This window comes from Gorilla gorilla, chromosome 5 (assembly GCF_029281585.2).
Source record: "Gorilla gorilla gorilla isolate KB3781 chromosome 5, NHGRI_mGorGor1-v2.1_pri, whole genome shotgun sequence".
NCBI classification, from domain to species: Eukaryota; Metazoa; Chordata; class Mammalia; order Primates; family Hominidae; genus Gorilla; species Gorilla gorilla.
The window spans coordinates 94,045,550-94,069,876 of record NC_073229.2 but is presented as its reverse complement, the minus strand read 5'-3'; the positions used below and the strand labels follow the sequence as shown (position 1 = coordinate 94,069,876).

The 24,327-nt window shown below is 34.1% G+C and overlaps 1 protein-coding gene across 1 annotated transcript in view; it reads right to left on the bottom strand.

Moving 5' to 3' along the window:
• The window catches only part of COL19A1 (collagen type XIX alpha 1 chain), a 337,557-nt gene that overhangs the window by 247,321 nt on the left and 65,909 nt on the right, over positions 1–24,327 (bottom strand). Inside the window, exons 7-9 of the mRNA XM_063707696.1 lie at positions 23,530–23,610; positions 19,484–19,609; positions 18,294–18,356 (exon numbers count right to left, since the gene is read on the bottom strand). Of these exons, the coding sequence (XP_063563766.1) occupies positions 18,294–18,356; positions 19,484–19,609; positions 23,530–23,610 (270 nt within the window). The remainder of the gene's footprint in view (positions 1–18,293; positions 18,357–19,483; positions 19,610–23,529; positions 23,611–24,327) is intronic.

Genomic DNA, 24,327 nt, shown 5'->3' with positions numbered 1-24,327 from the left:
CAAAGAATTTAAAATCGCAAACTTTTTGAATTCTTTATATTTGTTGTATCCTTAATGCAGCTAACGCATAGGGATATTTTAATCACATTAATGCTCAGGATAAGGCCAATTTAAAACTTTAATCTTAAATGAATTAGATCCTATTATTATTTATTCTTATGGGTCAATACATGTCTTGATCATGGTAATGTATGTATGGGTGGTTAGTGGTAGCTAACTCAACATCTACTCTCTTAAAATCTATTATCCTGAGTGTATATGTATATGTGTGTATGTATGTATATACAGGTGCATATGCCTAGAAAACAAGCAGGATGGGCATTCTTAAATTTAAGGACAAATATAAATTCATGCATTTATGTATAACAACTCCACCAAAGAATCTGATGAGGCACCAACTCTACTGAAAGCTTCTTAAAGTCAAATACTTTTGCTGCTTAATTTGCATTGTGGAGAGCAAAGAAAAAAAATTCACTGTGTGGTTACTGAATAAATGCTTTCTGAACCCAAATTAACCTTCCCCATATTTTGCCCATCAGTCTTATTTCTTCTGTCTGCAATTACACAGAAAAAAAAGTTATAGGTCTTATACATGACATCCCTTTGTGCCACTATCAAGCCTTCTATTCAGTAAACCACTCATTTTTCAAATGATAGTTTGGAGTCTCTTAATACTATGGTCCCTGTTCTCTGGGCACACACTGGTCAGTCATGTCTTTTAAAATGTGGCTCTCAGAACTCAGCACATCATTCCAGAAATGGTCTTACTCACAAAGAATACAAAACAGGACCATCTCTCTCTCTCTCTCTCTCTCTCTCTCTCTCTCTCTCTCTGCCTCACACACACACACACACACACACACACACACACACACACTTTGTTGTGGCTACTATACAGTTTTGTACTTCTATTAATACAACGTGCTTCTTTTTAAAACTAAATTGTTTACATATGCTACATTTGTAGTCAACTACAATCCTTAAGTTTTCCTGTCAAAGGGATGTTATTTTACAATCCTTTTTCAAATTAATTAAATACAAGTTGTACTAAGAGTTATTCAAATAAAAAACAAAAAGAAAACCCAAGTAATTTTGAAATGTCTTGGAGAGGTAAAAGTTTCTTCCTACACATAGCAAAGCTAGAGAATTAAGCCTTAGTCAATGTTGTAGAACCCACTACAAAATCTGGGCTCCTATGTAACTGTGATGATTTCCTGAAAGTGTCAGGCACAAATGTTTGGGCTTTTCACTTTATTATGAGACTAACTGTAAGAGAGTCTTTAAACAAAACTTAAAACTTCATAAAAATACTACAGAAATACTTATTTAATGTGAATCATCTACTGAAATATCTGAAGTATAGTGATTGACATCTGAATACAGAATTCTAACAAGTGAAAGATGATTTAAGATATAAAGAGAAGGACAGTGTCATCAGTCAGCTCCTAATTGAGGACAATGATATAGCAGTAACTGAAAACTATTTCCTGCCTGGAGTATTCCTCGTGATGAGTAATTTATAGTTCTATTCCATATCAATTACTTCTACTGGACCTTAAATGCACTGAAGCCATTGATTACTTATCTTTAGCCCTGAAGTAAATGGTTATGAAGATATGGAGAAGGAACACACCCTAACAATGTTGTAAGAAAGTTAGGAGATTTTCAAATCTAGTTTGGATAAAAAGAAAGCAATATAACTTGAATATTTATGTTTGAGAGAGAGGGAAGAGCATACTTTCTCCAAGAGAAAATGGAAAGCAAATTCTGGAGATGCACACACTTCTATTATATTTAATTCTAGGAAGCAATACCTGTAAACTTTGTTGTACAAAGAAGAGATTCCCTTGTTTCCCTAAATTATGCTTCTGTAGAAAGTACGAAAGACTTTCACTGAAGTGTTGCTGGCATTGGGGTGCTTTCCCGATCTTTCCTCAGCGAAGTTTTCCAACAGTCATTCTCTATTTCTCTTCTCTATTTCTGGCTTGGGGCTAAGTCCTCGAATTCTGAACAACGCAACAAACACTTATCCAGAATCAGCCAGGTACCATACGCTGGGTCAGTTGCTGGGATTAGTGATGAGACAGACCCCAAGTCCTTCTACTCCAGGAGCTCACATTTTAGCAGGGTGTATAGACACACTCTATACTGGTGATATAAATAAAGTGCTATGTGAGCTCAGTGGATAAGCTGTAATTTTGCCTGGTGGCCTGGGAGAATTCATGAAAAAAATGCATGTGTTTTAGTTTAATAATCTGAAAATGCAGTGATGGAGATAGAAAAGAAAGATACCAATCATCTGTGATCATCTGCTCAAATCTTCTAGTCTTCCCTAACAGGTTCATTCAATACCTTACACCGGCTTTGGCAGTCCCTGATGTGTCTGGCTAAAAGCTCCTTTTATATAGAGCCACTTTAAGGAAACTCTAATATCTAAAATCATAGATGTCTTTATAAAATACCAGTTATATGTTTAAATCCACTGTTCAGTATCTACACCAAGAATAAAATAATTAGCCACTTAACTATGCAGAGAAACACAGAGTGTGTGAGCTTTCTTATGGCAATATTTTAATATTTATGTGCTAGAAGCTGGTAGTACATTAAACCAAATAGGAACATTAGCAGACTAGGTTCTTGAAATCTGACTGTTTAGCAAATAAAAGTCAAGTGCCTGGGTGCCAGATACATGGCATGTGTTGAGCTTGTCATCCATCTGTTGTGTTCCCTGCCAACTGCTCTACTTGGGGTGTGAGTGGAAGGCATTAGAAGGGAATAAGAAACCATTAAGAAATAAAATCAGCTGCAGAGTGAGCAAGTTTCTTTTTCTTTTTCCTGTCCTATTACCTTTGTCCTTCTTATGTTTCTGCTTATTTTAGTGCTATATTGTATCAACATATGTCTATAGATAAGACAATTAAATGACAGTTATTCCATGTAAGAGCAATAGTTTTTCACTGATAATTCAAGTTTTATTCTCCTACCTTTAACAAGTAAAGCAAACAAGTAGGCTTACAAAACTGTTTTCTTTGTGGTCATTTTTTTTCTATGAATACTAATTATGATTAAAAATTCAATCCTGTGTGTAGATTTGACTATACCTTCACTCATTAGAAAATTTTCTAAATTACACAGATATACAGATGATTCTCTGCTTAAGAGGTATTTTTCTCTAAAGTGGAAAACATTCTTGTTTTATAAAGCCTAACAATTTCATAGGCAGGAAGTATTCCATTGTTAGAATAAAGCTAAGTTGTCTTTTTTTTCCTCCTCATTTAATGGTCTCAATTTCTATAATAAATTGTCACGTGCATTAGGCATTTTAAATTATGTTTTAAACTTAGGAAGTCTAAAATTAAGCACAGAAAAATTAGGTGAGGCTAGAAATATAGAGAGGAAGCCAAATGGCTTAAAAATTCTCTAGCTTTTATACTACTTGCCTATAAGTTTCTGAGTCTCTGAAGCATTAATGCTACATCTGGACCAGCACTGTTAGAAAGTTCATTATAATTCACAACAGTGACTGGCCTTGTCTGCACTTACATAAACTGTAACAGCATCTGCATTTATTTTCTGAAGCTGCAGTCTTCTCATAAAATGTCTTTTTAGGGAAAATCAAGATTCAAAAAGATCATAGTCATTTCATTTTCCAGCAGAAAAGAAATACAAAGACTGTTAGGGAACAATGGATCTGCTTCATTCAGTCTCATCTCACTGCAGTGCTGAGGGCTTCAGAGTTTATGGTGAAAAGACCCATCATACAAAGCATATCCTCATATAATGACGATAGTTAGTCCAGCTATTTTTAAGACATGCAGCTTGGCCACTCTCTCATCATGTTATCAGATGTACTTCTTAAGTGCTTTAATGCACACAGCTTTTTTTTACTTCCAGAAGGTTGATTTATTTTATATTTTTATAAAGCCGTGGTACTAAGTTAAACAATTTTGTTTTTGACAAATAAATTATATATATTTATTTGGTGGAGAATGTAAAGAGAAAAATTTCTACATTAGGTGTTGCATTAAGGTTAATCTGGAGAGTGCCCATGATTGAATTGCCTGGACGTGGGCATGCAGGGTAGATTAAGAATCTCCAGAGAGTCAAGCGTGGAATGTTTGAAAACACACTTCAAATGTAATCTGTACTTGGAAACCAAGCAAATTTTTTTCCATGATACTTATTTTGGAAGGTAAAGCTAGACAAAACCCTCTCATTTGGTGAAAAACCATATGCATAATGATTCTTAACAGGTGAACACAATCTTATGAAGGTGGGGGAGTCAGAATCCCTAGGGTCAGATACAGTTTAAAAGGGGTCCATGGATTTAAAGGGAAGGGACACAGCCCTCCTTGGAGCAGGATGTCCGAAGCAAACTGCAGTTCACTCACTAAACTGGCAGGCAAACAAATTTAAGATCTAATTCAGACCTGCCTGTGTAAATGAAATCTGAATATTTGAGGAGCTGTCCAGATGAGGTAATATGGCAAAGGGGCAAGAGCTATGGATTTCCATGGATAGAGGTTCAAATCCTGACTCTACTATTTTCTCCGTACCAAGTTAGGTGAAGTTTTTAATTTTTTTTCCCTCTCTCTCTCTAGATCTGTTTCCTAATCTGTGAAATAGTGACAACAAATCTTACCTCACAGGGGTGTTGTAAGGATTGAATGAAATAATGTGAAGAAGGCTCCTGATAGCATTTAGCATATAACACTTTTTGAGTAAATGGCTGTTATTATTATTATCGTAAAAGTTTATATTCTTGTACATATTTATAATAAGTGAGGAATTCATTGGTTTTCTGACATCTAGTTTGTTTTAAGAGGTCAAGGTTACATAAGATATGTGACTTTAACATTTTCCTGTAAATATATTTTCAATAACGAATATAAATTCCCCCAAGTGTTTGCTTCTTGGCCTTTTGGCTAAGATGAAGTGTATAAATTCCTTCAAATAAGTTCTAATCTGGTCCCACAGTAAGGCTAGAGTAATAGAATCATCAAACTGTTTATTGTTAAAATTATATATGTTGTTTACCAAATATTTACATACCAGGTGCTGACACTTTTATGAATAATCTTGTTTAATCCTTAAGATAAAGCTAGAAGTAGATGCAATATAATTCCTGTTTTATAAAAGAGAAAACTGACATTTAGAGAGACCAAGTGTCATGCTCTAAATTAGAGAGTAAGATTTTGAGCTGGAATTCAAACCCAGGCAGTCTAACTCTGAGTATTTAATACTAGCATAGTAAAGTAATGATGGCTATGATTTACTTCATACTTACTCCATGGGGAGCAAGATTAACTTAGTAAAAGTTTTCCTATTAAAATAAACATTTTAGGGCAAATTTAAAGTAATTTAGTAGATAGAATATGGGTTTTAGCATAAATTAGGCTCTATATTTGTTCAATTTTTACTATCACATTATTAGGATAAGATTATTGGACAACAATTATTCCTACTTAGAAAAAAATCCCTACTTCTAGAGAAATATATCTTTTATGTTTAAATACATAAGTGAAGTATGAAATGAGGCACTTTTTTGTTTGAAGTATTCAGGTAATGAAAACAAACATGATTTGAGTGTTATATTTGGGAGCAAAGTGGGCAAAATTTGCCCATAGTGTCCAAATCCTCATCTCATTTTCCTATTTCATACCATGAGGATGCAAGGTGTGAACATGTGTGTGTGTGTGTGTGTGTGTGTGTGTGTGTGTATGGCTGCATTCATGTGATCTTATGCTTTGAGTCATTCACTTCTCTTGGAAATGGAACCATCCAGTTTACTCATTTTGATTGACAGAGGCTTCTGTCCATCCAAGCTTACCAGAAGTCGCCAGCTACCTAATAATACTGCTTGCTACACAGAACTGATTTTCTTAAATGAACTCATAACAGAACACTTACCAAATCTCTTAGGCAAAATCATAGCTGTTCTGAATAAATGTAAAGGGGACAGTTATTTTTATGCAATGTTTAACAGTAAGGCTTTATTAGATTAGAGCTAATATTAGATTAAGAACGTTTACTGCAAGTCTGTACTGGGTGATAAGTATTACAATTACAAAAGAACATAACTAAATGCTATACTTCATCCTTAGAGTCCTCATGACTCCACATTCCATAAATACATTTTATAAAATTGTGTTGTTTAGTGTACTATTTTTATCCTTGGTATCAGAGGAAAAATGCCACCACAGTATATTAATACATTGTTCAGAGTCTTGACTTAAAAGAATTTGCTGCTATTACCTAGCTAAATTTCAGAGTGTAGGTTTATTTTAGAATAATGTGATTTATATGCAAATCACTTAATTTATTGAAGTATGACATTGATGTAAGTGTAAAGTATAGTTAATGTACAAATTAATACTTCATACTGCTCAAAATATGCTTCACTCCATTAATATAAATCAGTTTCCTAGCTTAAATGTTAACTTTAGAAAAAAATCTTCACTTTGAGAATATTAGACCTGAGATACATATTCTATGGTATTGTACATATGTTTTTGCTCCAAGTGAAACAGTTAAACAATTCAACCTAGTTATTTATTTTTTAGCAGTACTCTTAAGTACTCCTAATTCTATGTAAAGCAAAGCAAAACAAAACAAAGAATTATAACTGCTGACAAGCAGAGTCAAAGTTAAGAGGATGCTGGATAAGTCACTCTGGAAGATGCACATATTTCACGTTGAAGCAAATGTGGGATACAAAGCCCTGAGGTGACACACATGTTAAGAACTGATAATTTTTCTTTGGAAATTTACTTAGAAAAATCTAACAAACTATTTTTCTTGTAAAATAACAGAAATATTTCACCCCAAACATAAACCTCACGAGGATGATTTTAAAATTTTGAAATTTAAAAAATTTTTTACAATTTATTAACCTACTGTTAGATAATATGCTAGTAACTTTCTTGTTTTCATTTTGTATACATTCTTTAGAATTATTTTCAATAAGTGGTAACCTGTGGATTATAGAAGTGAGAAAACACTACTGAGGCGGCATTTTTTTCACTCAAGAGTGTCACACCCCTTTAACAGCTAAATGAAGTGATAAGTTAGAATCATAGCTGGCACCACCAGGGACTGAGACCTTGGGAAGAGAAAGTGGTCAAAGACTCAGTGCTTCTATAGGTATTGGAAGGATAGGATATTAACCACTAAGTAGGGTCTCTGATGATGTGTGAATCCGGGAACCAAGAGTTAAACGTAATCCGTTACCATATTTAGCACCACTGGAAGTTACATGAATTCTCTAACTGTCTGTGAGACCCTTTAAGAGTAACTCAAGTAAATTAGACCCAGAAGAAAACTGCTTGAGGAAACATGAAAGAGTATTTGCCAGGACAATTTTGCCATGGTTTTAGAACACCATAAAAACAGCTGCTTCTTTATGATATTAGCTTCTTAGGTTCTCTGGGAAGAGTGTCTTCACACAGACACACTCATTAACTGATTTTGCAAGACTCTCTCAGTCACCATTTTGACCAAATGGGCACCAAGGGCTGAGGATTTCGGTTTTCAGAATGACTTCATCTAACTAGATTATCAGTATATTCCTTTATATTCACTGAAGTTTTACTTTAAGTGAAATATAGGATGAATCACCACACAGGATTCTTTCTACAAAAGTGGACTTCTTGGAAAAGAAACAAAATTTTTAGTTCTGAGTAGTGCCTGTCTCTGAAATACTGACTTGCTCCAGTTCCTTCACGTTGCCCCAAATGCCCTCTCTTTTCTAAGAAACTCTCTCTTTTTCTAGAGAATTTCTTGGTTTGCATACTTAACTTTCTAGACTTGTTTTCTTACTATCATGGCCCTGGATGGCAATTCATTTGATCAGCTTTTGACAGGATTGATTCTACTGAATGCTTCATCTAGTCCTTACATTGTCAGTCTGTGGACATCACCTTTTCAGGTGTTGAGAACCTATTCCACAGCCAATAAATAGCAGTTTGCACCTGGTTGTCATACATAAGGATCCAAGGGCTGTCATTTTGGAGTGTTAAAATTAATGCTATTTTATACTAACCTTGATAAATTCTGTTTTAAAGCATTCAAAGGGAATTCTATCCTGCTATGCCATAATATATTGTGTAAACATACATAAGTCTCACGTTACATCCCACAATAAAGTCAAACAATCTATTTTATAGTTCAAGCGCTTCGGTGATTCTGCATATGTTTTAAAAAAGATTCCCATGTTCAGAATAATTCAAAAACTCCTAATGATCTGAAATCTAAACAATCAGATTATTGTGATGCATTTTAGAAAAAGATTGGTAGAATAAGGGTACAAGGTAAATTTGGATTGGGGCATCTCTTTAGGTGATCAAGTAATATTCTCTAGAGAAAAGATATTTTTAAAGAATTAGACCTTTGAACAAGTATTTAAAGAAGCTTTTATTTATGATGAAGAATCATCAATTAATGCCATCAGTAAGCTTAAACAAGAAGATAGCAGCCCAAATAAACATCAACTTGCAGCAAGGTATTGTTTTTCAATAGAGTTTGTTGGACTTTACTGAGTCCAACAGTTACATTCCTATAGGAGTAAAGAATTTGCATATCAGACTGAATAATTTATGAAAGGAAAAAGTAGCATCAATGAAGCCATCAGATACCAGACACACATTTAAGAAGGTCTCAAAAAATATCTGTCTGACAACCTCTGAACCTCCTACTGCTTCAGCTTCAGTTATTGCTGTGCTAACTTTAGGTGAATAAAACCACAATGGTCATGGCCTTCTAGATAACGAGACACAATGGACTCACTTGATAATCAGTGCAGCTAGAATGCCACAAAAACTTATACTAAGCATATTTTCATAAAGAAGAGAATTTTCTTAGCATCAACATATGAGAACTTTAAAAATTTAGCAAAGTTATTAATATTAATATAGGCATATATAGGGAAAAATACGACAAGGTGATTACAGTTTCATATACAAATACAACAATTTTTTAAATATTCTACAAAAAACTGAAGTTGAATAAGATGCTAAACTGCAACAGTAACTTCTCGTGAGTGAATTTATTGTTTGGAATCATCTTTGTGGTATTAGAGGAAAAACATAAAAATCAATCATTTTATGAGCTATAGCCTACAGTATAGCATTTTATTGATACACTGAAATATATTTCTTATATTTTTAATTATAGTATGTCTTATAGTCTATATTATAAAATGTTTACATAAATTGCCTAATTTTTGTCTGCAGTGAAACACATATTAAGACACCATATTATATATAAAATGGTGAATTTAAGAAGCCCTGGGGCTAAGAGAATAGCAGCCAATGTTCCGGAGCAGGGATCAGCAAGCTTTTTCAACAAAGGGCCAGAGAGTAAATATTTTAGATTTTGTGGGCCATACAGTCTCTGCCACAATTATTTAACTTGGCCATGAAGCACAAAGGCAGCCTTAGGTAATACAAAAACAAATGAGTGTGGCTGTGTTCCAGTAAAACTTTATGTACAAAATCCTACAGTGAGAGTTTCTGGCAGCCCTACTATAGGGCCACAGTTTGATTACCTCTAAACTATAGGACTTGTTCTGTATATTTTCCTATCCTATCTGATACTTTATAAAATAACCATAAATTTTGATCAAATAGTAAACCATCATATCTTTTCCCCAGGAATTCCAGGAGCACCAAATTCACCTTTATTACCAACTACACCCTAAAATACAGAAATGCTTATTAGGAGATTACTTTTAAGGGGTGCGTTAATTACTAATGTTGTGAAAGAGAATCTACCTCTTCCTAGATGAGTTGCTTTTGCTTGCACCAAAGTTTGTGCTTCAAGTTCCTTCCTCATATTGCCCACAAGCCAAAATAATAAATTGTAAAAAATCAGTAATTCATAAATATCTAAGTGCTAATCATAACTAAAACTAGACATATTCACACAGAAATATGTAATTCAGCTTTGTAATTTACCAAATTTTGAGTAGTCTAATATGCTAACCCAGAGATGATGGGTAAGTTTCCCCTCATTTTCTTTCCAATCTGACATTACTCATATGCCCATTCTGTAGCCATACCACAACAATAAAAATTAATTAAACCAAAATATGTTCATAATTTTTAAAAATAAGGATACCTTCTCTTAGTAATAACCTCACAGAAGTAGGATTTAATATTTACCAAAAGTACATTTACCAAAAGTAAGGAATAATACTATTGCTGTTACTTCAATTAATATGATAAATGAGTTTAAATGAGTTAAAAGCTACATCCTATCCGATGCTTTCAATTCAAGTAGGTCATGAAATTTCAGATTCTAAGATATTCCTATTTGTTTCATTTAGTATGCCTGACTTTCCTTTACATCCTCCAGGAAAAACCCCAAAGCTGGGTCAATCCAATGATCAGCTTCCTTGCTCTTCCATCTAACTGCCAAGCAGGGATGGAAAAACAGGTGTGCAAGGAAGTCTATGGATCATCTATGGCTTCCTTAAAAGCACTATCACAAATTCAGTCTAATAAATTTATCCTTGAAACAGTGGAAAATAATATACACTTTTTGAATTAGTTTCTCTGTCACTAACACTTGGTAGAAATTAAGAAATATATTGTAATTTTATGAATACGTAATACCATTATTATAATGATACTATCTGTTAATTTCAGATGAAGCCCCGCAAGTAAATTTCACCTTCAAGTGAATTCCTGTAGATTACATGAGATTATATCAAATTGGGTAAAACTGATCCAAAAAAAGGACTTGTCAATTACTTCAATATATTCAATATGGGATTAGAAAGGATAAAGAAACATTATTATTTCTTATACTGACGTATTAAAAGAAGTCAAAAGAATAATATTAAATCCTACTTCTGTGAAGTTATTACTAAGAGAATGTATCCTTATTTTTAAAAATTATGAATATATTTTGGTTTAATTAATTTTTATTGTTGTGGTATGGCTACAGAATGGGCATATGAGTAATGTCAGATTGGAAAGAAAATGAGGGGAAACTTACTCATCATCTCTGGGTTAGCATATTAGACTACTCAAAATGGAAACCTCTATAGTGGGATTGGAGGGCAGGAGAAGTTGAAAGAAATCAATACCAGTTTCTGACTAAGAAGTCAAATAAGCTAACTTATTCCATTTTAAACAGTTTTGATTTTCTGTCAAAGCATATCAGCAAAGCAATCATTTCATAAAGTCAACACATTTTGGCAAATTAACTGGAGATGTGGAAGATAATAATATAAAAATAAACTGGAAAATTATTCCCAAAATGGAGCTCAGATAACACTTCCCCTCAGGTTCAAGAACATTAAAATTGAGCCAATATTTTATAAAACTCTGAGAGAATTTCAGCTCTGAAATGGGTGAGGGTATTAACAAGGGTCTTAAAGAACTGAGAAAGTAATGCAGTTGCTAAGGAATTAGGTTGCTAACTACATTTGCTAACAAAAGAGAATTTAAAAATTCAGAAAATTATTACAATTGAGTCTAAATGAAAGAAAAGTATTAATTATTACTTCAAATAATGTTATACAGAGTTTAGTGTTAAAGAGCATGGTTAAAATCGCTTGATTAGGTGTTCTGATATAGAATACTGATCACAACTAGATAATTAAATACAAGCAGTAGTACTTAAAACTGCGTTATTCCATGAGAGGTGACCATCACCTTTATAAAAAAAGAAAAAGTAGTAAATCATATTAATAAACCATCATAGTAGATAAGAAAATAGGCAAATAAAAATACATATTAAATTTTGCCAAAACTTCTGGCTTTTTGCAAAATATTTTTGATGCTTCATTACCTTGACAATACTAAGCTAAACCTGATTAAATCAATGCAAAAAGAATTTTTGTTTTTCAAAAGAAAAAACTGTAGTAGAACAATAGTTAACAATATAATATTATTTAATTCTTTCCTTGCAAATTGAATCTTTGCCTTGCTCATCAGAGTCTCCCGGGCAATTAGGAAGGAGAACTTACAGTTTCTAGAAATAGCTGAGTTGATTATTTAAACTTTCCTTGAGGTATAGTGTTCATTCATGCATTCGGCATATTTTTAGCTCCTATTATTTATGTGTTGTTCTATGTATAGGCTCACAGAACTCATTTTCCAACAGGGAAAGAAATAGATGCGCGATGACAATGTGTCAGGTGGCAGTAAAAGTGCTAAGCAAAGTAAGAGGATAGAGGTGGGAGTAAGGATGCTTTTTATATAGAGATGCCAGAAGGCCTTTTTATTTTAAAGTTATTTTTGAGCAAGGGCCTAAATGATGTGAAGAAGAGAGCGAGCCAAATGGATGTGTACAAGGACACTTCAGGCATACGTAACTGGTACAAAGGACTTGGAGCAAAAGTGAACAAGGGAAGAGGGTACGAGACAATTTGGGAGTGAGGAGTCAGGTAGGGGAGAGCTCTACACATTATGTGAAGCCTCATAGCCCATGGTTAGAGCTTTGGGGTTTACCTTAAGAGAGACAAGAAGTCATTAGTGGGTTTTGGCTCAGGTGGGACAGGATTTGCTTACATGATTATTCGGAATAATTGTCTTAACTCATAATGTATGTGTATAAATAAGAGTAAAATTTTTCTCTATGAATTTGCTGCATTAAAGTAAGGAGGCTCAAAATGTAACACCTTAGATTGTCATCAACAGTCACACAGACCAATGGAACACACTAGAGAACCCATAAATAAATCCATGTATTTACAGCCAACTGATTTTTGACCGAGGTGCCAGGAACGTGCATTGAGGAAAGGACAGTCTTTTTGATAAACAGTGTTGGAAAAACTATATTCAGAAGAATAAACTAGATCCTTATCTCTCACCATATGCAAAAATCAACCCAAAATGGATTGAAAACTTAAATGTAGAGCCCAAAACTATGAATCTTCTGGGGGAAAATGTATGGAAAATGCTTTGGTACATTAGTCTAGGCAAAGATTTTGTGGCTACAACCTCAAGAGCACAGGCAACCAAAGCAAAAATAGACAAATGGGACCATATTGCACTAAAAAGCTTTTGTACAGCAAAGGAAACCATCAAGAGAATGAAGAGACAACCTGCAGAATGGGAGTAAACGTTTGCAAGGTATTCATCTGACAAGGGATTAATATCCACAATATACAAGGAGTTCAAGCAACTCAACAGCAACAAACAAACAAAACCCCAAAAATCTGATTTTAAAATGGGTGAATGATCTGAGTAGACACTTCTCAAAAGAAGACATACAAATGGCCAAGAAATACATCAAAAAATGCTCAATATTAATCATGAGGGAGGAGCAAACTGGAATCAAAATGAGATATCATCTTACCCCAGTTTAGAATGGCTATTATCTAAATGACCAAGAAAAAAATGCTACCAAAGTTGTGGAGAAAGGGGAACTTTTGCACCCTTTTAGTGGGAATGTAAATTAGTATAGCTATTATGGAGAACAGTATGGAAATGCCTCAAAAAACTAAAAATGGAACTACCATGTGATCCAGAAATCCCACCGGGGATATGTATCCAAAGGAAAGGAAATAAGTATGGTCAAAAGATAACTGAAAGCCTGTGTTTATTACAGCACTACTCACAATCGCTAATACATGGAATCAAAATGGGTGTCTATCAATTAATAAATGGATAAAGAAAATGTTTTATACACACACACACACACACACACACACAATGGAATGACATTAAGCCATAAAAAAGAGTAAAATCCCATCATTTGCAGCAACATGGACGAGTCAGAATGACATTGTTGTAAGTGAAATAAGCCAGGCACAGAAGGGTAAATACTGCATGTTCTCCTTTATATGTAGAAGTTTAAAAAGTTAATCTCATAGAAGTAGAGAGTAGAATAATGGTTACTGGGGCTGGGAAGGGTGGGAGTGGGGATAGGGAGAAGTTGGTTAACAGATACAAAATTACAGCTATAAAGAATAAATAAGCTCCGCTGTTCAATAGCACTGTAGGGTGACTATGGTTAACAATAATTTATTGAATATTTTCAAATAGCTAAAAGAGAAAATCTTGAATGTTCCCAATACAAAGAAATAATGAATATTTGAGGTGATGGACATGTTAATTATCCCAATTTGATTAGTACAGATTGTATAAATGAATGAAAATATCACACTTTACTCCATAAATACGTATAATTGTTACGTCAATTAACATATTAATAAAAATCTTAACACCTTTAGAAATACTGTAATGTAGTGATATATAATTTGAAAGAGATGTGGAAGTTGTATTCTCAAATCTTTTCTCACTTTATTACATTGGGCCAAAAGTAAAATGCACCAAAAGACTAATAATATACAGTTAATGAGAAAAAGTAAGTTATAATTGTGTCTGGATGGCTTCTAATCAACGTTATCTAAGTAAAACAATGCAAGGAACATATTTGAAAAACTAGCACATTGGGCTGAGAGCAGTGGCTCACACCTGTAATCCTAGCCCTTTGGGAGGCCGAGGTGGGTGGATGACCGGAGGTCAGGAGTTCGAGACCAGCCTGGTCAACATGGTGAAACCCCCATCTCTACCAAAAAATACAAAAATTAGCCAGGCATGATGGCGGGTGCCTGTAATCTCAACTACTCAGGAGGCTGAGGCAGGAGAATTGCTTGAACCTGGGAGGCGGATGTTGCAGGGAACAGGGATTGCACCATTGCACTCCAGCCTGGGTGACAGAGCAAGACTCTGTCTAAAAAAAAAAAGCAACTAGTACATTGTATCCAGAGAAGGTCAGATACAGATAATATTGGAAATAAAAGATACAGAGTTGAATGAAATAGTCAAGTAATTGAGTAATCTTTTGAAGAAATCAACTATTGATCAATTATTACTATTTACCACAAGTAGCATGTGATGATAACTCAACATTTTTACATCTAATAAACTGAAAATTCTAAGGCAGTATCTCACAAATGAAGATTCCTTTGTTCTTCATCAAGCCACAAATGAAATTAAACTCAACCTAAAATAGTTATCTCCACCTCTCCTTCAATATATGGACAATTATATGGTGGATAAGAAAGCAGGGGAAACATATATTTGTTGAATATCTATAATATGCCAGTTTCTAAGTGCTGTGTATATATTGTATTGTATTCCTTCTTCACAATCAACCACTGGCTAGGTATTATTAAGGATAATTTTCAAAGCAAGTAAGAGGTGGAGAGGATTCGATCCTAACTGGTTCAGGCTCCAAAGTGGTACTCTTTCCAACATACTGTTCTACCTCCTCTGAATATTCTTTCTTGGGCTTACAGATCAAAAAGAAAACCTTTAGAACAACATCTGATTCCCTTAGTAACATTGCACTTCTGATCATTTCACAAAATTTACTACTGAATATGCCTTAGAGCAAAAATGACTTTCGATCTTCAAGTTATGTAGACATTCTTTCGTGCACCTGCTCTAATAATGACAATTACATGCCAGAATCAAAAATGAAGGAAAGCCTTCTTTATTTATTGCACATTAAAGTTGCAAGATCACATAGTGCAACAGGAGCAGAAATAAACCCATCCTCCATTCCTTAAAATGAAACAATACATCCATGTTTATTTCAAGTGCCAGGAAGGTTGAATGCATTCATGGTCATGGTCATCTAAAGTCATTTTTACAAGGCAGAGCATATGTTGGTTTAATCAAATGTGGGTGCATGTATTGAAAAGATAAGGGAAATAAACAGATTAGTTATTCGTTGTGTAGATTATAAATTTCCTTTATTCCAGCTGTTTTTACGTTGCCACTAAAATCTCTTGCCATTAAGAATTATCATGGAATTTAAAACAAATGTTAATATTCTTAAAACATACTGCAGATGAGAAGTCATATAATGCATTGTTACTCTAAGATACATTTTTGTATATTTTATAGATTTGACATACAATAAATTGGCTAATATTTATCCATTTTTATTAATTTTTCTTAGTTCTTTTCTACTGGTTTTAGTTTCTATAGAAGGAGAGAATGTTCTGTGAACAAACTGTCACAAGATTGTAAACTCGGTGAGAACAGGCCCTGTATTTTATTATTACTGCTAAGGCTCCAAAGTCTGGCACATTTTTTATTATAATAGCAGGAGCTCAATAAATAGGTGTTGATGGATGAATGAATAAAGAAAAATAAATATTTAAATGTTAAAGCGAGAGATGTCTATTTATGATTAAAGGGAATCGAGGGGGGAAATGCATTCTTAAAAGGTATAGGCTCTAACAACAGTGACTAAGCACTTAATCTTTAGAAAAGAATTTAAAGTCGATTTAACGATTTTTAAAATAATTATTCAAATAGGACTGTACTTATGACATAGATTTTTTTTTTCAGTGGGCAGGGTATTTTTCCTAAAAGCAACACATGAAATTTCTTCCTGTGCCAGCAATCTTAAATATGAAGGAATTGATAAATCAAAGAAGTGAAAAGACAAGTTAAGAAATGTGTATGTGAACGTGTATAAATCACAGTCACCAAAAATTAAGCCACATGCATTTGTTTCAAGGCATTTTTGTGTCACTTTATAATATAGGTATAACAGATAAGTGAGAACACCTTCCATTGCAGATAAGAAAACTTATGTATGGAGAGTCTGAGTGGCTTGGCCAAATTCACCCTCTAACCAGAGAAGAGTTGGGATTAACTCAGAGATCTTCCCACTTTCTGAGTCCTCTTAATTGTGTTACCTTGGGCACATCATTTTACCTATGTGTGGCTCTCAGCTGTAAAATGAGGATAGAGACACTAGGCTGGCATCTTTAAATGATGTTTTAAGAGTAAAATATCGCAAGTGGAAGTACCTGATCAAAGACCACAGATACATAATACTGAATTGCTTTTAGAACACAGTGGCAGCCTTAAAAATGGATACTGGTCATGAGTAGTCAACAGACCTACTGGGTTCAGATCCCAGTTTGGCCACAAGCTATGTGGCACTGGGCAATAATTTAACCCCCCTAAGCTTCAGTTTTTCCATCTGTAAAATGCTAATACTAATCCCTAACATGAAGAGTGAGTGTAAGGATCAAGTATGATAACATATCTAAAACACTCTTCTCAGTGTCTGGTACATGTAACCATGAAACAAATACTTGCTATTGGTATAATGATTTGTATGTTTAGTTTGATTGAAGTGGTCTTTAGAATCAGATATTGTTAAATTATTTTGAATTTTCATAAAATGATACTGAAAGTAAAGGTACCCCAAGCAATGCATTTTAAAGAGCAATAATAAATGGCCTGTCCCTCCTCAAAAATCTTTTTCAAACACCTGCTGAGTTGTCAGAAGTTCCCATGCAAGGTACATGGGAATACATTCCTTCAGGAATCAAATGACTTTAGCTTTGTTGAAGCTTTGAGGGATCAGTCATTTCTCAGACTTCCGTCTCCTGTCTTTTTAAAGGGGGGGGGGGAGCAATAGATTATACAAATAATTTAGAATCATGGACTTCCCAAGTTAAGGCAGGAAAGGAATTAAAATCTATTTTACCTTGGAGAGAGAATAAAAACAGAATCAACTTCTAACAGTGCTCATTCATTTACCTGATTAGCTGACAAAAGATGTACTCAAAAGAGTCAGAAACATTACAGTTAAGTTTTGAGTCGTGGGAGAAGGGAAAGACAAATCTCTAAGCATGGGATATAGCCTAGAATTACACACTTAGAGGTCCAGTCCACTGGCCATTCCTCCATTAAATCCTCCCTAGCTCCCCAGATCATTTCTCCAGGACACTTGCAACTCTCCTACAGCACCTAACACATATGGCCTTGTAATTTTCCATGATCTCTTTCTAGATGTAAAATCATTGAGAACAGGGAATATATCCTATTTGTCTTTATGTGCTCTACAACACCAAGCAACATACCTCATACACAGAAAGTATTCAAAAAAAGTTGGCCGTTTTAAAAAAAAAGGTAGAGAGCTACAGAAAAATCTCTGGTGGGGATGTATCAAAAGACAAGAGAAGCAAGAATTCAACAGGGATTTGGGGAAGGGAATGCTAAAGAAGGCTAGGGCACAGCTAGAAAATAGACTTTTCTGCTTCACAGTTTTGCTAGAGCTTATAGGTACAAAGACTTGCAGTTCCAGATCTTTCCAAAGTTCACACCAGCCTACCAATATGAATTCAAAAGCTGACTAGAATGCTGATAGTCTTTATTTCAGTAATCAGCATTTTAATATAGTCTTTGATAGCCTTTTATAGAAACATATATTTGTACAGAATAAAGAAAAATGAGATGAACACATTTTTAAGTCATTTTTTAACAAAACCCCGTTTTCTCCATCAGTATTTGTTTTTTTCTTACCGGCTCTCCTTTCTGCCCTTTCTGCCCAGGTGAACCCGGAGCTCCTGGTAATCCTGCTTCTCCCTGAGCAAAAATGCATATCTGTGTTAGCAAACATTCTGTCACATTGATCTAAAGCCAAATGGTTTATAAATGTGAAGCTGGCAATAGCAAGATAACGCTTTGTTCTCCTCTGAGCTGATGCTTAGAGTGAGGAATAGTGAGCCACGTGAACAAGGGGAAAAGGGCATGCCAACGGAATTCCATTCACTGTTCCTCACTCTTCCAAACACCATTTAGCATCATCTCCTCCAGACCTTCCATGAGCTGGAACACAAGCTGTTTCTCTACGGACCCCCGAACCTTGCCTTTCTCGTAGAGCTTACTCTGCAATATTGGCCACTAGAAAAAATGAAAGTTTCCCTTAAACTTTCACCCCATCCCCATCTGGCTCAGCCAGGAGTTGAAGTGGTGGTGGATGAGTAAGTCGATGACATGTTTTAAGTCACAGTGCTAGGGCACACTCTGCTCTAGAAACTGGGGCAACTTCTCCTTTCCTCAGGTATGGGCACTGGAAAAAGCCACCAAGACACCACTCAGCCTTTTAGCACGGGCTTTGTGACTGCCATTAACATCCATAAAGGAAGTTCATAAAGGTCCATGGCACAGCCTTCTTGACCAGGGGATCATATTGGTGCAGATGAAACAAATTATTTGAGTAACAACAGAGCCCCTCTGTATATTCCCCTAATAACTTATGGTGGATGGAGACAGCCAGTTGAAAATTTAGGGATGCTGGAAAAACACAGTCTACACAGAAAAAGAAATACAATGTAGAATATTTTTGTGTATGTTTTTGAAGAGCAGGCACTGTGTTTTCTTCAACTGTGAATTCCCAGAACTTCAGCCTATTCCTGGCACATGCTAAGTACTCAGTACTTGCCTGTTGTACAGGTAGTTCCTCCCTTCTCTTTTCTATTCATTCTAGTTCACGCCCTGGAAGGAAGTTCAGATGGGCTTGAAACTATCCAGGTAAGAATCCAGGAAGTCCTATCTTCAATGCCTTTTTCTTAACCCACCCCAGTAACTGAGGTATTTACTTCAACAAACACTGAACGGCAAGACACATTCTGTGAACAGAGGCCACATTCAAGGAGCTGGGCTCATAGTCTGGAGTGGCTTTCAGTGTGCACCAATTAAAACTAGCATACCTTGTTTGGAATGCACTGGCACTGGTCTTTAAGTTCCTGCTTTGCTGGCAGATATGAAGACATTTTACTGGCATGAGCAGTTACCGATGATGATGCAATATTTCCAAAGCCATCCTGCTCTGGGCACTAAAATCCAAAAAGAGGCTTTAGGAAATGGGGTCAATTCCAAACATTCTCATGTTCCAAACACTGGCTCCCACTAAACTAGGGATTGCTGAGGTTGCCTGCAAGAACTGCTTCTTACTAACCAAAAGTTGACACCAGTGTGAGAATGTTTATCACACTTTTGCACTTTCCGCCTGAGCCCATGTGTTTTCTTCTACTGACAACATGCAAGAAAAATATTTAAAATAATGGTCTTGGTAAGGAATTACAAAGTTACATTAGGTAACTTTTTGATAAGTACAGAAATTTCATACATTTATAATAATTGTATTGTTGCAATAAAATAATTTGTACAAACAATATGTGAATACATCTTTTGGGAACAAAAATTAAAGTTGAAACATGTAATTTGAACCTATAAAATATGGTTTCCTTCAACAAGATGATTATTAAAGCATATAAAGTAGAAAATAAATTATTTTTACACTCTTAGACAACATTTATTAAATCAAAGTATACTTTGTTCTAGTCTACTGTTCTTTAAAGATATTAAAAAGGTCTCCACTACAACAGACAAGTAGTGCATTTTATACTTATCCAGTGGGTTCAGAGCATGCTGGACAAAGTGAAGTGCAATTTGGTTACAAAGCAACGAACATTTTTTAAAAAATTAACCCAAATGGAGAATCTGAGGAGGATAAACACATTGTTTTTTCTCAACATCATGTACCAGACTTCTCACCATAGTTTTCCACTCTGAATTTGCAATTTCACGAAGAGAAAGCACTAGGAGAGAGTTAATACATTACTTTGTATACCACAAATTATAAATGCATGGTAAAGTATTTTCAGGATACAAAACTAAAATATTATCTGTGGTTATCTACTGTGGTTGAAATCATGATTGATATTTATTTTCTTTTATGGATTTGGCTATATTTTCCAGTAAACATAGATAACTTTTGTAACAAAAATTCATTTTGATGATCTGTGCAGGAAACCATCATGGCGCATGTTTACCTATGTAACAAACCTGCACATCCTGCAAATGTACCCCTGAACTTAAAATAAAAGTTGGAAATAAGAAATAAAAAAAAAACTTGGTAGTAGTTGAATTCTTTGATAATTACAATAAAAACTGTAACAAAACCAACACCCAGAAATACAGCAACTAGTTTACTGTATCCACCACTAGTTCTTTCAAATCTACTCTCTCCAGATTTCATGATTATTTATCCTAACAAGTTCCCAAATTTGAAAGTCTAAAAACTATTGTATATTTGAATGGAACAAGGTTATTACCAAAACAGTTCATTCATCTCATTTGATTTGATATGATTTTTCAGCCAGTTCTTACCTCATGGCTTTCCAGTCAGATAACCAAGACCCACTTAGAATTCACAATTCTGCTCTGGATAACTGAGTCACTATATTAAATTGAGGATTTAAATAACTTTAAAAGTATGTCTCAGGCTTCACCATAAACCTGTCCACACTCCACAAAAAGTGCCTAGAGGCAACACCAAACATACAAGTAAGGACTCTTCTCCTCGTAAAACCTCTGGTTTTGATTTGACACATATTCAGTATTAGCCCTTAAAAATTTAACCACATTTCTCATTTATTTTCAACAAATGTTACTGATTTCATCCTTCTCTTAATATGTGTTCTTCATTCTTTTCATATCTAGAGTCATGAAACTTAACTACTTTAGAAACTGAAAATCCAATAAAAACAAAGAAGCATCTTTATAGGTGATCTTTAAAAAATGTTGCCTTTGAAATGCTTTATAAAATATTGACAACCAGAAAACATGTGTGATTTGAAATTCCAGGACAAAATTAGATATTTAAGCAACTACATTAAAAATTTCTGAGTTCAAAACATTTTGCAACAAAAAAGAAAATAAATACAATTCGAATCAGAAGTAGAGCAGATGCATTTAAATGGCTTTTATATAATTATTTATCCTTCCAACTGTACATTCCTATTCATAAAATGTAGTACGTTTCTATTTTTTGTTAGTCATTAAATGAATGGTGATATCCCCTCCAAATAATTGTCAGCAAAAATACAGTCTTTCCTTATTTTTTCCATAGTCAGAGATACATTCCTACCTTGTGTTCTATTCTTTAAAACTAACTCCCAAATAATCTTTTCAAAATATGATTTAAAAATCTTTTGTTCATAATGTGTGAGATCATGTCACTGCTTTGAATTACCAACCATTCCACCCAATTCATCACCTATACTTCTTAAACAATTTCCTCATAAATCAGGTGGAAAGTTTCTATTACATTAATATAATGATAAAGGGCAGTGATTACTGGCTAATTATATAATATTCAGATATATCAAAATATCATTATATTACTTTACAATCAGAGAAAGTTATTACTTTAAAAACTCTGACATCAAAAAAGCATAATTAAAAACAAAATTTTGGGGGAATTAACATCTTTAAGATTTAAATGTGTAGCTCCAGGAAGTCTAGGTATTTCAAGTCTGTAGATTGGCATTCTAAATTATCTTTTCAGATATTTATAGAAAGATATTTGGCTGGCTGGCATTTTACTTGGAATGAGATACATGAAGTGGATTGGAGATATGCTTTATAAAGCCAAGTTACAAAAGCAAAACATATAATATTTGAAAGACTTAGCTATGCTTTAAGTCACTAAAGCTATGCTTTAAGCTATGCTTTGGTCACATTCTTATTTCACTACCCAAAGTGAGCTACAAAAGTCAAAAATATTTTTGAATCATAAATTGTTGATAAAATTTTCATATAATTTTCTATGGCAAGTATAGAACATTTATGAAATCTAAGATCCAAAGAAAAGACATTTTCACCTTTTATTTGCACTTTTCATATGCTCTTTCTGTACTTTTTTTTAGAACCAGTCCCCTTTGAATATCTTTCTGTCCCATTTATCTTTTTTAGTAGTTGATAAGTCAATAAATCAAAAAATGATTGTCTACTTTTTCCAAATGAAGCATTAGGAATAAAAAAGTTTATCAAGGTAAAACTTCCCTTACTGAGTCTGAATTGTACTTAAATCAATTTAAAAACAAATATAATTATACCTAGTAATATAAGATAGCACACACGGCCATTACACTGAGAGATACAGAAAGTATTGAATTTAGTATTTTTCTTGTAATGAAAGATTGGTATAAGTAGGTAACAGTTGTATGGTTAGGTTGGGAATATTTAGAATGAGAGGCTGAGAAACTGCATTTATATTTCACTTCCAACAGGAGTCACTTAAAAGAAAGACATGAAGAGAGGGCAGGGAATGTGCCTTAATCATGTTTGTTAGCCCTGTTCCTTAGCACAGTGTTTAGAAGATCAGTGTTTCTGAATAAAGTGTTTGCTGGAAGAGAGTGAATGAATATACAAAGCAGTGACTCAGACTTATTCTGGTTATGCTGCAAAGCAAAGGGGCAGGACATAGCGAAGGCAGTTGATCCAATAATGATTGATATCCCAGACACGAGGTAAATGTACACTTTGGCAGTAACAGGAAAATGGAAGATAAGGATGAAAAGTCTATGTCAAAGGAAAGCTAGCCAGGATGGGTGACAGGGTAGAAAAGGAAAATGAGTGAGAATAAAGTATGATCACAGATTTAAAACTTCTGTAACTGGAAATGATGCTGCTGTCAGAACATAGTTTAGGAAGAAAGGCATAACTTTAAGTTATATTGAGTTCAAAGTGAGGATATATTACCCTCAAAATTAAGGGTGAAATGCTGGGATTAAAACTGTTGAAAGTAACCATGAGAAAGCACTATGAAGGCTTTCTTACTAGGAATAAGTTACCCACCTGGCTTCAACAGAACACACTCAGTGCTACCCTACATTTGGACTCTACAAACTATGCCACTAAAAGATAATTGGCGTTCTTCATTCTTCATATGCAAAGAAAATTAACTTACCTTAGTATCTGATATTTCACAACATGTTTCTTGAGCTATGAGGTTTGCACTGCAGTAGATTTTAAGTTGGTGAAGTTCAATCTATTAAAAAATTAGTAATAAGAAACATCTTTAGTTTTTCGGAATCACATTCAGGCAGTTAAGAACTACAGTAATTTAATCAGAAAGAAAAAGGAAGCTAATATAAATAAATTACTGGTGGATATTTTAATGTTTTTATTAAATGTAGGATTCATTGTTTTGTGGACTACTTGAGAGACATAGAGTTGGATATAGAGACGGATCTATAGATAAAGGAAATCAGGTAATGAAAGCAATTGCAAACCTTGGCTAGCTGTTTCAAACAATAAAATAGAAGTACTTAATTTTAAAAAAGTTATTGTTTTACACTACAGTAAAGAATGCCCACAAAATGAGGCCATTTCAAAATAAAAAAAATTGGAGAAAAGGTAAAATCAAAGATATGAGCACATGATGAGAAAGGCTTTATTTGTACTTCCAGACTCCTATTTGAGGCACTGAAATAGGTGTTCACTTACCAACAAGGAAAAAAAAATTTTTATCTATATTTCATGAATTCTGCCTAAAACCTATTGATTTTATATTATATTGGTATAATCTAAGCAAGGCTAACAACCTTTTTACAAAAATAATTGATTCCTTCTATTTGCTTAGCAGATTTCTCTTTTTTTGGCATTTGGACATGAAATTAACTGTAGTTCAAGGAAAGTATAGTCATGCCTTTAAATGCAAGATCAAATCAACACCTAAGAAAAAGTAAATAGTACTGATTATTGA